Source organism: Equus asinus, chromosome 1, assembly GCF_041296235.1.
Source record: "Equus asinus isolate D_3611 breed Donkey chromosome 1, EquAss-T2T_v2, whole genome shotgun sequence".
NCBI lineage: Eukaryota > Metazoa > Chordata > Mammalia > Perissodactyla > Equidae > Equus > Equus asinus.
Window position 1 is genome coordinate 155,801,088 of NC_091790.1, and position 14,484 is coordinate 155,815,571.

At 44.1% G+C, this 14,484-nt stretch overlaps 1 protein-coding gene across 3 annotated transcripts in view; it reads right to left on the reverse strand.

Annotated features, from left to right (window-relative positions):
* The window catches only part of GSDME (gasdermin E), a 64,682-nt gene extending 52,306 nt beyond the window's left edge, over window positions 1-12,376 (reverse strand). The window contains exons 1-2 of one of the 3 annotated variants that reach the window (XM_070510426.1): window positions 12,280-12,376; window positions 2,867-3,096 (exon numbers count right to left, since the gene is read on the reverse strand). In XM_070510426.1, coding sequence (XP_070366527.1) covers window positions 2,867-3,077 — 211 coding nt within the window. In that variant the 5' untranslated portion in view covers window positions 3,078-3,096; window positions 12,280-12,376. Of the gene's footprint in view, window positions 1-2,866; window positions 3,097-11,884; window positions 12,025-12,279 lie in introns of those variants that run through there. The other 2 variants (XM_044765821.2, XM_070510433.1) reach the window with 2 other exon arrangements.
* Window positions 12,377-14,484: the final 2,108 nt, after the last annotated feature.

Consider the following 14,484-nt stretch of genomic DNA (forward strand, 5'->3'; position numbering starts at 1 on the left):
TTTTAATCCAACCAAATACCACCATAAAAATAGTCTCAGTCATCATCATACCATCTACCTTTAGTCTCTTAGGAACTTCACACTTGGCCTTTTCCATTTCCCTCACCCAAGGCCCTCCTGGGTTCCTGGTTGTACTTCCTAAAGGATTCAACACCCTGTCAAGTCTGAAAGACTTCTTTCCATCCATTCACTGCTCCTAACACCTGTATTTCTTTCACTCCAGTCTAGAAAACCCATTCTTCAAAAAGGGTTAGCAAACCCACAACATGACTAACAATAATGTACAACTGAAATCTCACAAGGTTGTAAACTATCATAATCTTAATAAAAAAAAAAAAGGGGGTTAGCAAGAACTAATCACCAATCGTTATTTTTGCAATTTACAAAGTAGGGAATCATTTCTACCACCACCACCAAAAATAAGAAGGCTGTGAAAATGCCCCCAATTCAAAGCCTTTTCCTGTCACATCTCGTGGAATACAAGCACTGTGGGAAACGCTTTGGAAAACGGCATAGAGCAGGTGTTAAGAGCTCAAGATTTTATCACTACCCTAATATTCCTAGCAGGGAGAACTTACCTAACATTCATCTTCCTGAACCTCAGGCTTGTCATATGTAATTTGGAGATAATTAATAATACCTACCTTATGAGTTCTGTTACAAGCTGATGTATGTACAGTGTGTAATACAGAGCCTGGCACACAGCAAGTGCTCCACCTACCCACTGGGTTTAGGCCAGAGCAACGGCATTTTCTGATAAACAGGACAGTCCTAGGTTGTACAAAGTGCTACAGACAGAAATTCTATCTTCAGGTCACAGTTCTCTTCTTGATGAGGCTCATTACCACTCCTGGAAACTCTGTCCCCAAGACTGGATGGACCCCATAGCAGGGGGAGACAATCAAGACTGTTTGTATATTACAAAAAGCCACTCTAGACACACCTCCAAAAAAGATGTCATTTGTGTACACTTTTGCATCATGAACTGCTGCTGGTGGAAGGGAGAAAGTGAGGAAACCAGCAGGCTGTCACTAGGACTGCCAACCACCAAGTCACCCTCCAACCTTCACAGCCCTGGGCAACACAGACGCTCCCGCGTTGTTGCAAATGGCAAAAAAATTAACAAAAGTGAAGCATCCTGAGTCTGCTCAGCAGACAAAGTAGAGGACACGTCTTATCACAGCCCTCACACCAGCGGGACACAGAACCAGGGGTGAGCCCTGGCCTCAGATGAGGAGCATATTTGGGACTTCTCCATCTGCAGTGACTACAACTGGCCTCACCCACCTAACACACATCTTCATGATCTTTCAGGACACCACACAAGAGGCACTTCAACAGCACAGAGCAGTGAAATTCCAGCTACTCAGGGTTCCATGGTCTATTCTGTGAATTTTTTTCTCTTGCCCCTGCTCATATTTAATTATTTCACAACTCCATAGAAGTTCTACCAGAAATCCAGGGGGGAAAAAATGAAATAAAATTGATATCAACTCATTTGCACATTGCTTAACAGCTCTGACAATGAGCCCAGCTGAAGAAAGCACAGGTTTGAATGCTGATCTGGAAGAAAGTTTAGAGATTACTTGGCAACTCAAGTTATCTCCTCTCTCTCTTTTCCTCTTTAATAAAGATGTAGTCACTAAATTAGAGAACTTTAGAGCTGAAAGAGGACTCAGACATCATTTAGTCCAATAATTAAGAGCTGACGATGCTTTCATATATCACCATGTTCCAAAAAGTAGTGTAGTAATGAGTACCAAAAGTCTTCAAAAAGTTCCCAACCTCTGGTCCAGTGTTACTATCTTTAAGAATCTATGCTGAAGCAATTGCTTGAAGGAAAAACAAAAACAACAATAAAAATTCAGACAAAAATGTTCATTGTAGCCTTAATTATTATGCACTACATTGAAATGGTTAAGCAAATTAAGGTGCATACATGCAAAGGAATATTATGTGTTTGTTGAAAACAGTATTAAAAAATATTTAAACCTATGAAGAAAAACTTAGATAAGGTTAAATAAAAAAATAAAAAAGGAATATATAAAAATTATATATAGTTTTTTCCAATTTTGTTTTTAAAAAACCTGATGCAGAGAAAAAAAAGACCATAATCCCAGTATTAACGGGAACACTTGATGGTGGAATTTTTGTTGATTTATTTTCTTCATGCCTTTCTATATTTTATAAATATTCTTCTGTAAGAATGAGTCTAACTCCATTTTTGATGTTTGACTGCTGACAGGTTTCAAGCCCACCACTTCCTCTTCCCTGTGAGACATCTGAGTAAGCTGGTAAGAAAGCTCAAGTGCTCCCTCCATTGGTACCAGCAGGAAGTTCAAACCTCGCAGGCCCCGACCCACATTGCAGAATGATGCTCACCCCACCTCCTAAACACAGTGAAAACTAAACCCATCTCCTTACCCCTCCTTCTCTCTAGCTAATTTTTGGACCAGGGTGGGAACCTACCCTGCTCTCCCCAGAAAGCTTCACTATGTGAGTAAATACAACTTTTCACACCCCCCTGATGGATACATGGCCTCACCAACCTCAACACCAAACCAAATTTTGCGTACCAGATCCATCCCACTTACGCTGACTGGACACAACATCTACGATGGGCATGTCTTACTTTTAGACCAAAAACTGCAATATTAATTTTTAAAGATTAAGCTATAACTTTTCACGTTAGGCCTGCAGAATCTCGTTCATTTTGAGAAAGGACATGTTTTTAAGACAGTAGACAAATAAACAGGAGAATTCATTATAAGATAGCTCCTTATAATCACTCAAGACAACACATGTCTAGAAGAAGAATCACCTTGTGTCCTGGGACTAAGTGTAGAAGATACCCAAGGAAACATACCTGGACTCAGACACTGGGCTTCTGTGAGTACGTCTCCAAGGGTGACAGATAAAAACTGGTACTTGGGTCTCTGCCAGCACCAGAATCTCTTTTTTTTGGTCACCAGACTTAGAAGTTGAGACTTATCAGAGTCATTCAAGTTTGATACTGCAATCAGGTCACCTTCAGCATCGACTTCTCTAAGAAAACTTCTTGTTGCTTTGGCAAACATTTTGAGAGCTCTAGATTACCTGAAAAAAAAAAAAGTTACCCCCAAATTAAAGAAGAAATCATTATTTCATGGCTTTTTTTCTAAAATTATTCTTATTTCTCCCTAGCATCAATCAGTATGTGTGAAGGAATACCTCTCCCTAGAAAAGCCTCTAGTTTGAGTTCAGTTGATATCAAGGAAATCAAATTTATATACTGAAAGAGACTATAACTGAGGATAGTCTAGGTTATGCTTCAGAAACAGATAACCTCCAAATCTCAGTGGCTTGTAACAATAAATGTTATTTCTTCATCACGCCACATGCCCAACAGAGGTCAGGAGAGCTTCGCTCATCATAGTCATTCAGGGATCCAGACTGAAGGGGCAGCCACCATCTGGAACATTGTCAGCCATCATCCAACAGGAAAGAGAGTTCTGGAAAGTGTCACACTAGCAATTAAATGCTCTGGCCCCAGAACAAAAGACCCTGAATTGCTAAGGCAATCCTGAGAAAAAAGAACAAAGCTGCAGGCATCACAATTCCTGACTTCAAAACATACTACAAAGCTACAGTAATCAAAACAGCATGGTACTGGTACAAAAACAGGTGCACAGATCACTGGAACAGAATTGAAAGCCCAGAAATAAAACCACACATCTATGGACAGCTTATCTTTGACAAAGGAGCTGAGGGCATACAATGGAGGAAAGAAAGTCTCTTCAACAAATGGTGCTGGGAAAACTGGAAAGCCACATGTAAAAGAATGAAAATTGACCATTCTTTTTCACTATTCAGCAAAATAAACTCAAAATGGATCAAAGACCTAAAGATTAGACCTGAAACAATAAGTCTTCTAGAAGAGAATATAGGCAGTACACTCTTTGACATCAGTATCAAAAGGATCTTTTCGGACACCATATCTCCTCAGATGAGGGAAACAATAGAAGAATAAAGAAATGGGACTTCATCAGACTAAATAGCTTCTTCAAGGCAAAGGAAAACAGGATTGAAACAAAAAAACAACCCACTAGTTGGGAAAAAATATTTACAAGTTATTTATCTGACAAAGGGTTAATCTCCATAATATATAAAGAACTCACACAGCTCAACAACAAAAAATCAAACAACCCAATCAAAAAATGGGCAGGGTACATGAACAGACATTTCTCCAAAGGAGATATACGGATGGCCAATAGACACATGAAAAGGTGCTCATCATCACTAATCATCAGGGAAATGCAAATCAAAACTACACTAAGAAATCACCTTACACCTGTTAGAATGGCAAAACTAACCAAAACAAAAAGTGACAAATGTTGGAGAGGTTGTGGAGAAAAATGAACCCTCACACACTGTTGGTGGGAATGCAAACTGGTGCAGCCACTATGGAAAACAGTATGGAGAGTTCTCAAAAAATTAAAAATAGAAATACCATATGACCCAGCCATCCCACTACTGGGTATCTATCCAAAAGACTTGAAATCAGCAATTCCAAAAGTCCCATGCACCCCTATGTTCATCGCAGCATTATTTATAATAGCCAAGACATGGAAGCAACCTAAGTGCCCATCAACTGATTATTGGATCAAGAAGATATGGTATATATATACAATGGAATACTACTCACCCATAAAAAAGAATAAAATTGTCCCATTCACAACAACATGGATGGACCTTGAGGGTATTATGTTAAGTGAAATAAGCCAGATAGAGAAAAACGAACTCTGTGTGACTCCACTCATAGGTGGAAGTTAAACCTATAGACAAAGAGAACTGATTGGTGGTTACCAGGGGAAAGGGGGGGATGGGGCAGAGGGCACAGAGGGTGAAGTGGTGCACCTACAGCATGACTGACAATAATGTACAACTGAAATTTCACAAGGTTGTAAACTATCATAATCTTAATAAAAAGTTAAAAAAAAAAATGCTCTGGCTCCAAACTAACAAACATCATGTCCACTCACAGTTCGTCAGAACTAGTCACAGGGCCTCAGCCAATCAGAATGGTCAGGAAATACTATCCCACCAGGTATCTGGATACACACGCTGACTGCCACAACCTGTATCTTTCTTACGACCACTTCTCTGAAGGGTCAAATACGATTTTTCTCTACACTGTGTGATTTCCCCTATTCATAAATGAGAAGTAACTGGCTGTTACTTTTTAACCCAGAAATGAAGGCACAGTCATTCTTCAGCCAGAGGGAAAAAGAAGAAAGAGACACATCGGAAGATATAAAAGTACTGTATTCAGTGGAAGAAGCATTGACTCCTGAATAAAAGGTGTTAGAACAACTGGCCGATGGTGTGGGAACAATACAGTCAGATCCCTATCTCATGCCAAACACAACAGCAAATCCTCAATGGGCTAGAGGAGTTTTTGAGGAAAAAGGAAACCATAAAAGTACTGGAAAAAAATAGGCAAATATTTGTACAATTGTAGGATGAGAAAGGCCTTTTTTTTTTAAAGATGGGCACCTGAACTAACAACTTGTCAATCTTTTTTTTTTTTCCTTTTTCTCCCCAAATCCCCCCAGTACATAGTTGTATACGTTAGTTGTGGGTCCTTCTAGTTGTGGCATGTGGGACGCCACCTCAGCGTGGCCTGATGAGCGGGGCCATGTCCGCGCCAGGGATCCGAACTGGCGAAACCCTGGGCCACCTAAGCGGAGCGCATGAATTTAACCACTCGGCCACAGGGCCGGCCCGAGAAAGGCCTTTACAAAGGCAAATGGCAAATTGAGAAAATACTTGTAATATTTATAACAAAGAACTAGAATACTTAATATATAAAAAATCTTTAACAAATCAAGTTTTTAAAATACTGTAGTAGAAACATGAGTAAAGGTTATAAACAATTCAGAATACATAAACTGCACATAGCCAAATAGATATATATGCATGAATATATACATATGCATACACACACACATAAAATCATTATTACTCCAAAAAAAAGCACAAATAGAAATAAGATTTTTTTCAACTATCCACAGTCAAAGGTTAAAATGTCTAATGGGTAAGAACTGTGTTTTATTTGTATTTGTACCCTGGTGTCTGGCAGTCACTTGGATAACAAAATCATAGAATTTGAGAGCTGAGAGTAACCCTGTATGTTAACTAGTTCAATCCACTTTCTTTAACATGAATCTCCTCTAGGCATCAGAAAACATTTGTCTTACCTATCACTAGTTCTTCTCTAAACTACCTTTTCTTAGATTCTTGTGTAGCTACCTAACCCTGTCCTTGTAGATTAACAATAGAATGAACATTCAAGGGAGTGATTCCAAAACATTCAAAAAGTTCCTTTCGGATAAACAGTGAACTGCAAAGAAGGAAAACTGATTACGCTCAACCTCTCATCTCTAACTAATCTCTCACCACACTACACATAAGGATCTTGCATGCAATGGAGCACTCATTTATCCATTTATCAAAACATTTATTGCATCATTCATTAATTATTCTTAAGTGCCCAATATACCCAGGTACCATGTTTAAGCACTTAGGATACAGAGACAAAAAGTAGTCTCTCTCCTTAAGGAGCTACTGATTTGGTGGCCAGACGGAGAAATAAACAGCTAAGTTTTAATGTAGATATTGACACAGTTTGCTACAAGGAATGAACCAAGTAAAAGGCACCTAAATCAACTGGAGAGAAGCACAGGGTCCCAGAAGTCGTCCTGAAGTACACGGCATCCAAGCTGCATTTTGTGGGCTCAGTAGAAGCAAGCAGGCAAAGGAGCAGCAATCACAAAAGCCCAGCATTTGCAGGAGGTAGTGGAGGGGTAGGGAAGATTGTGCAAGGCAAGATCTGTGACGAGCAGGCTCGTGATGTCCAGGGGACATCACTCTGTGTTGAGATGCCATCACCACTTCCTTGACAGACCTGTGGAATTGCTTTTCAAGGTCTGGGATTGGTTCCTGCACTGGAGTGCAGGGTTCTAGGGTGAGGAAGGGCAAGTGACAAGGATGAGGAGGCCTCAGTCCAGGTCCTGAAGGTCCGTGCCTCCCCTGCTTGGGGGCCAGTGCAGCAGGAGCCATTGGAGGGGTTGTGTAGGGAGCAATGTGATCAAAGCAGTCACTTAGAAAGATCTTCTGAAAGCAAAACAGGAAACCAGCTGGAAGTGGACAAGATTAGAGGCGGACAACAAAGGATGATGCTGACCTGTGTTGGTAGCATAAGGATAGAAAAGAGGCTGGTTTGATGGTTTCCTCAGAACTCCGGTTGTTGGAGGTGAGGGTGGTGATGAAACAAGACACTCCCTAGGATGGCCTCCAGGTATCTCAGGTTAGCTATTGAGATGGAGACGCCAGTCACCAAGAGGGAATTCGGGAATTTGGGAGGATGGAGGAAGCACACTGGTGGGGAATGTAAGACAGTGACTGCTGAGAGTGTGTCTAGGATAAAGTGCAAGATTTATTTTGCCTAACACAGGAAAACAACTTTTAACAAAATAAAGTCTCCTCAATGACCTGTAGGAATTCACCCTGCTTGTCCAAGAAAAGAGCAGCAGCAGAATCTGCCTCGGTTTACCATTGGGGTCAGGATCTCCGTTTTTTATGGTTTCTGTTCTTTTCTGCGACAACCTGAAAGGGGCATCACTAACTTGCCTTCAGATTAAACAGGTTTCTAAAGAAGCCAAATCAGCCTGGCCATTAAAAAACAAAACAAAACATAACAAAACCCATCTGCTGTGGGCGGCACAGCCTTAGCAATGACATCAATCCTCCCCAGAGGGATTAAAGAATGAAGAAAGGAAACATCTAAGTTAATTTTTCATGTTTTTTTTTCAATCTAACATCAAACACAGCCAATTTGCCTCCTTGACAAGGCAGGTTGCTTTAGGAAGAGTTAATGGAGGGTGGCTTCGCGTTGTAGGTCTTTATTAGAATCAGGCTTATTCAATCGAGGAACTCTTTGAGAATATTCTCCTCGTGAAGTTAAAATTAGAGGTTTCCTTTTTATTGTTATGTTTGAATACATAATACATTTAAATGGCTCAAGTATCTAGACTATGTAAAAAAATATACACCAAGAAATCCATTCCTACTCAGGTCCCATCTACCCTTTCACCTCTCTCTCCTTCGATATATTATCTTCATGTTTCCTTATACAAATATAAGTAAAAAGGGGTCTGCACACTGTTCTGCACCTTGCTTTTTGTCTTGGAACAATATATTCTGGAGATCTTTCCATGTTAGTGCCTTTTTCTTTACAGCGGCATAATACTCCATCATGTGGATGTACCATTGTCTATTTAACCTGTCCTGTATTGCCGATCACTTGGGTTATTTCTAAATTTTTGTTATTATAAAAATGCCACACGAAATACTCCTGATTGTATGTCTTCTTCACACATAGGCAAGAGTCCTCGAAGGGAGATTTCTAGAAGATCAATTAGATTAGATCAATGGGTAAAACCACCTATAATTTATAGGTTGTACCATTTTTCAATCTCGCCAATAAGGTATGAAAGTATCAGGCTCAGCAACAGAGTGTGTTATAAACTTTTGTATTTCTGTCAGTCTCATAGGTGAGAAACAGTATCTCAGTATAGTTCTAGATTATGTTATTTTAATATAAATGACACCAAGCACGTTTTAAGTCTTTTTATGTTTCTTTTTCTCAACCATTTGTGTCCTTGGCCCATTTTCTATTGTTTCTTTTTTCCCCCTTTATTCCTGGGAACTTTCCATATAAGTAGAGATCAGACAAAATATAGACTAGAAATTTAACACAATAAAGTTTAGCATGTGGCATTGGGAGACAATAATCTGCCATACCATTCTCAAACATCTCAAGTAACTGTCTAGCCAGGAAAGATTAAACAATATGCCCAGGGCCAACTGAAGGATCTACAACCAAATTGCCTAATACAGACAAGGACAATAATGTCTCAATTAACCAGACGTCACACTTCAGATTCAAATTTCCAAAACACTCCAACCTGGAAGTGGATACAAATGGTCTCATGAAAGGTCTAGCTCAAAATGCTCACAGCCTGAAAACGCACTGCCTTTCACAGCTGTGCCACAGATCCTGGGCTCTCACGCAGGGCCTTAGGAATTCTATTAGCAAACAGTCCCTGTTCACCAGCCCACGTGGCTTCCCAGCTCCAAGTAGGTTAGAACTCAGAGAGCCAAAGTGAATGAGGTGAGGATATGCAAGCTTGAATCAGACTCCCAGGCAAGAAACTGCTAAGGAAGAGACCGAGAAAACAAGACAACAACACAAAGTCAGAAAAGCACACGGCCAACTGGGGCCACTGGCTGCTGGGAACAAAGAATCCTAAAAATTGTTGCCAAGGTAATGATCACGTGAGAAGATACTATAATCACTCGTGGCCATTCTTAAAACTGGTTCAGAGTTAGAGAATGATCAAACTTTGAGTTGGAAAGGACCCAGTGCTTCCTCATACCCAATTCCAGATTCTTCTCCGGAGCAGCTCCAGTTGATCACTGGGCCTCTGCCTGAGTAGTTCTAGGAGAGAAACCTCAACATCAAAATACAGCAGCTAAAGGGAGGGGCAGCTGTATGCTGAGTACCTGCTTTGTGCCAGGCATTGGGCAAACTTCTTTCTATGCATTTCCTCATTTAATCTTCACAACAACCCTGAGTAGACACTGTCCACATTTTACAGATGTGGAAAATGAAGTTCAAAGATGTTAGGTAACTTGCCCCAGATCACAAGAAAAAAAGCAGCAGCCCAGACATCGAGAGCGGGCCTGGTACCACCAGCTAGCCCTGGTGTGGCTAGCACTGGCCTGGCATTCTCACGTTGAACATGAACAATGCCACAGAACATCAACATCAGGCAAGACCACTCTGTGGTCACAACAAATCAAGACAAAAGCAAGACCTCTCACAACCTTGTCTGACCACAAACAAAAAAGGAACATGGTCCAAACCACAGAAACAACCAAACACCCCCAACTACCACCACCAACTCTGGCTAATGAGGGACTGCTGCGTCTTGGCCAACCACAGCTTTAGCCTCACTCTAGCCTGCCTTCCTTTCAGACAAGACTTATGAAGACACTCAATAGAATTTCTCCCACTTTCCGATAGCATCCAAACCAGGGCAAAGTCCTATTTCCCTAAACTGACCCCCAAATTGCCTAAAAACCCAAATCCTACAACTCCTTTCTAATACCCACTTACTGAGACGTCCCATGGTTCCCCACGGTGGGAGGTCTCCCTCACACAAGCCACAAACCCAACTTGTTCAACTCTAAGTGTGCTCTTGGAGTCTCTCACGGGTGGGCACTGAGTGTCACAGACAGAACTAGTGCCAAGCCCAGATTCCAACCGAGGTCCACCTGCCTTCCAAGCCTGAGCCCTTGACCACCCTCATGCTGACTCCTCGGTCAGCTTTTTTCTTAATCTGGGTACATATAATTTGTTTGGCACAGTAAGAAAGTGTGCTCCAAAGGGTCAACTTCAGTTCTGGTGGAAATCACGGCAATGGAACACGTTATTTCCCCACTATCTAGGGAAATGAGACATCGCTGAACTTGTCTCAAGTTAACAACTTCAGCACATTTCGAATTATTTTTAGTTTTCTAAATAACAAACTGAAATTGAGTCTGTTAAGTTAAAACAGAGGTGTCACCCTTTTATATCTTCCAGTGCTTACATCCCAGGACTTGAGCTCCTTTTTATAATAGGAAGACAAATTAAATGCAAGGTACTCTATCATTTCTTTCTAAAATAATCAGTATGCTAAATAAAAAACAAATGATGGTCACAAGACAGGCATGAGCTTGAAAAAGGAGCCAGGGTGAGGCAGCACAGGATTTTGGCAAGTGGAGTAGATAAGAAGAGAGATTGATTAAGAATAGAGAAGACTCTTCTGGTCCCTTGAGGGTTCAAAAAGAACAGAAAGAAAAGCGCTTCTGGAAAATACAAAGCTTCCTCCTAAGGCCGGCAAGCTAAGGGCCAGCAGCCTGGAGCGGCCGTTTCTCAGATCTCTCTGCCTCTCTGGGCTCAGCCACTCCCGGCTGTTCTCCTTTACAAGAAGAGCTCGTTGGCGGTGAATTTTGAAAACGATTAATTGACTCTATAGTTATTCAGCGGCTTCTCTGACCTCACAGCACTTCTCTCACTCCACTCTAACGCCGCCGTCTGTCTGTCTGTCTTTCTCCTCTTGAGGGCAGCGATCCCAAGACACCCATCCCTTTCACCACCCTATTCACTGCTTTGAAGAGAGCAGGCTCTGATTAGTGATTTTTTTCAAACACTCTACAACAAACGCCTTGCCACGGGCTGCCCGCTCGTCTTGCCCTCTCAGGCGCAGATGGGAAACCGGCTTCTGACACGGGGTCCGCACGTGAAGGCCCAAGGAAGCCACTGGAGCCGCTGTGATGTCATCCCACCCCAGGCCGAGAACACCCAGCGGGCTTGGTCTCCTCCCCAAGCTCGGGGCGCAGTGTCCCGGCCCCAGGCCGAGAGGGACTCGTTGCGGTCCAGACACTGATGCAGGTCTGCTCCAGCCTTCGCTTCCCGCGACCCCGCGCCCCCCGTCCGCACCCCGCCGGGCAAGCCTTGGCACACCCAGCGAGGAACCGGAAGACAAAGGAGAGAGGAGCGGGCAGGGGGTGGTGAGGGGGGAGCCGGGAGGTCCCAGAGGCCCTGCGACAGCGGGGGAGGGGGTGGAGGGAGGATGGGGAGTGGGGAGGGGAAAAGCTGTCCAGCTGCGGGCAGCGGGCCGATTCGTCTCCCTTGGGGGACAGAGGGGAGGGTGTCCAGACTCGCCCCCCACGGCCGGCCGCCCGCCCCGGGAAAGGCAGGAGCGGAGCGGAGCCCGCGGCCGCCTGCACTTACCTCCGGGGCCACTCAGCCCCGCGCCGCGCCGACCGCAGTCGTAGGAGCCCCGCGGGCCGGGCCGGGCCGGGCGGGGCGGGGGCTCGGAGGGAGGGGCGGGGGCTCGGAGGGAGGGGCGGGGGCTCGGAGGGAGGGGCGCGGCCCGGCGGGACCTTTGCTCGGTTCCCGCCCTTGGAGCCGCGGGCTGGGGGTGCTGCGGGGCGGGGGCCGAGGCGGGCCGAGCATGGCTGGCTGTCCCGAGACCTGCCCGGAGGCCCAGGGGGAGCTGGTGCCCTTTCTTCGTGTGTCTCCTCCGGAGGGGGGCGCTTACGCCCCAGGGCTCGCCTTGGCCAAAGTCCCTGCGCGCTTTCCAGGATGCGCGGCCTGGGGCGCCCCGGGAAAGGTTGGGGTCTCACCGGGGGAGCGAGCTCGGCCGTCCCGCAGAGGCCTCGCCTCCCGCCCGCGGTGCAGGGGGCCTTGCGAGCTGCGCCTCGAGGCGGGCGGGACCCGCCACCAGCAGTGGGGCGTGGACCGGCACGTGGCTTCGCGGTCGCTCTGGGGAAGTCCGAGGCCGCTCTAGCCTGTGAGATCCCCTGATTGCGTGCCCGGGAGTGTCCAGATTTTTGGTGTGACTGTGCCCACACTGAGTCCTGACGCTTGTTAATAATTCATGTAACTATATCCTAAGCTCCTTGAGGGTAGACCCCAGCATCCCTCACACACTAGGTGCTCAGTTAATGCCGAATGAGCGAATCTGAGAATAGGTGGTGCTCCAAAATTGCTTGTTGATTGACCGACTTGAACATTATACCCTTTCAGTGAGGATTTATGGATTATCTTCTCTGAGCAGTGCTCTCTGCTAGGCTGAGAGCAATGAACAAGAGAAAATGAAATTTCTGCCCTGGGAGAACTCAGGCTTATTGAGTTTGCTGCTGCCTTCACGGTGGCAAAGAGGCAGGCTTTCCATTGGGCCCCCATATGCCTTGGGCATCTTCCTAGACTGCAGTAACCCTGCCTCCTTGTGCTTAACTCAGTAAAGGCTTGCCTAACTACTCCAATGGAAAGTACAGCCAGTCCACCAACCCACAGGAACACTTCTATGCACTGATCAGCATCTGACAGACTACACATCATACTCATCTCATGCATTATCTTTCTCTTCCCTGGAATGCCAGTTCCATGAAGGCAGGGACTTCTGTCCATTCTGTTCACTATACGCAGCACCTAGCATAGTACCAGACGCGTGGTAGACAGTCAGTAAATCATGGTTGAATTAATTCATGCCTCCTCTTGTTTGTTTCTCCAACTAGATTGTGGGGTCTTACTGTCTTGCAGTGCCTGGCAGGAGGTAGGCGCACAATTAATGGTTGTTAGATGAATGAGTGAACAGAAATGGTCGAGAGCGGTGGTCCTTTTTGAGTCCCCTGCCTTGCCAAAGTGATTGGGTATTGGAAGAAAGAAAAAAATCACTGTCCTGGCCCTGTCGAAAGACTTTTCATCTATGTTATTGGTTCTCTGTCTTCATAAAACCATATAGTGATGACTCTGGCTTGTTATCAGAGATTATTGCCTCCTGACCCAGGGCATTAACCTTAAGAACATCCTCATAAATAGCATGTTCATGAAATTCCCACCAGCAAGCCCCAGCCCTCTGTTTAGATAGGTTACCACTTGTCATTGAGAGGGCGTGAGCTCTTTGTTGCAACAGTTAGTGGCTTCAAATTCTTTCACTCTTTTTGTTTTGTCCAGTGCCTTTCAATTAAATGCCCCAGCAAGACAGTCATAAGATTAGCAGCTAATATTTATATAGCACTTTCCATTTGCTGCCACCAAGCATTACATGCATTGATGGACTCATTTAATCCTCACAGCAACCGGTTGGAAGGTCCAAGTTACAAGTGAGTAAACTGAGGCACAGGCTGGATAGTCCACCCAACTTGGAAGAGACGGAGCCAAGATTTAAACCCAGATGATTTGACACCATCTGAGCTTTTAAAACCACTACGTCATACAGGCTCTTCAGAACAGAAAATAGGAAGCACAATAAGAGTCACCCCACCAAGCAGTGTTTGAACACACCATGTGTGTTGGGAGGGAGGATGAATTGTGTTTAAGGAGATCCCCTCCACTCCCCTCGCCTTCTCCACGGCCACTCTCCCTGTCCATGGTGGGGGAATCCGCAGGATTCTGGCACAGCCCTCACTGAGAGTCTCCACTTTTCTGTTGTATTTTTGAACAGTTGTGCTTATTATTATCAAAATATTTGAAAATTTCAGATGGACAAATACAAGTTGGGAACTTTTAGCCCAACTAGAAAAAAATCAATTAAAAGAAAACATGCACACCCAGTCGTCTCAAGCCACTGTAGATATATTCCCTTTAAGAAAATGGAGCTGTATGGAAACAGAATTTTGCAGGAGATAAATTGTGGTGGTCATGATGATGGCAAGTATTTGCTTTTAAAGAGATACATTATGTAAACTATGTTTCAAGTTATAGAACTCCCGAAACACATCTATGCGGTCTTGGCTATTCCCTCCGCTATCCCCAGATCCTTACTGAGTAAACAACTTGCAAAGGTCAGCAAAACTTGCTAAAATTCATTAATGGGGTGTGTTTCA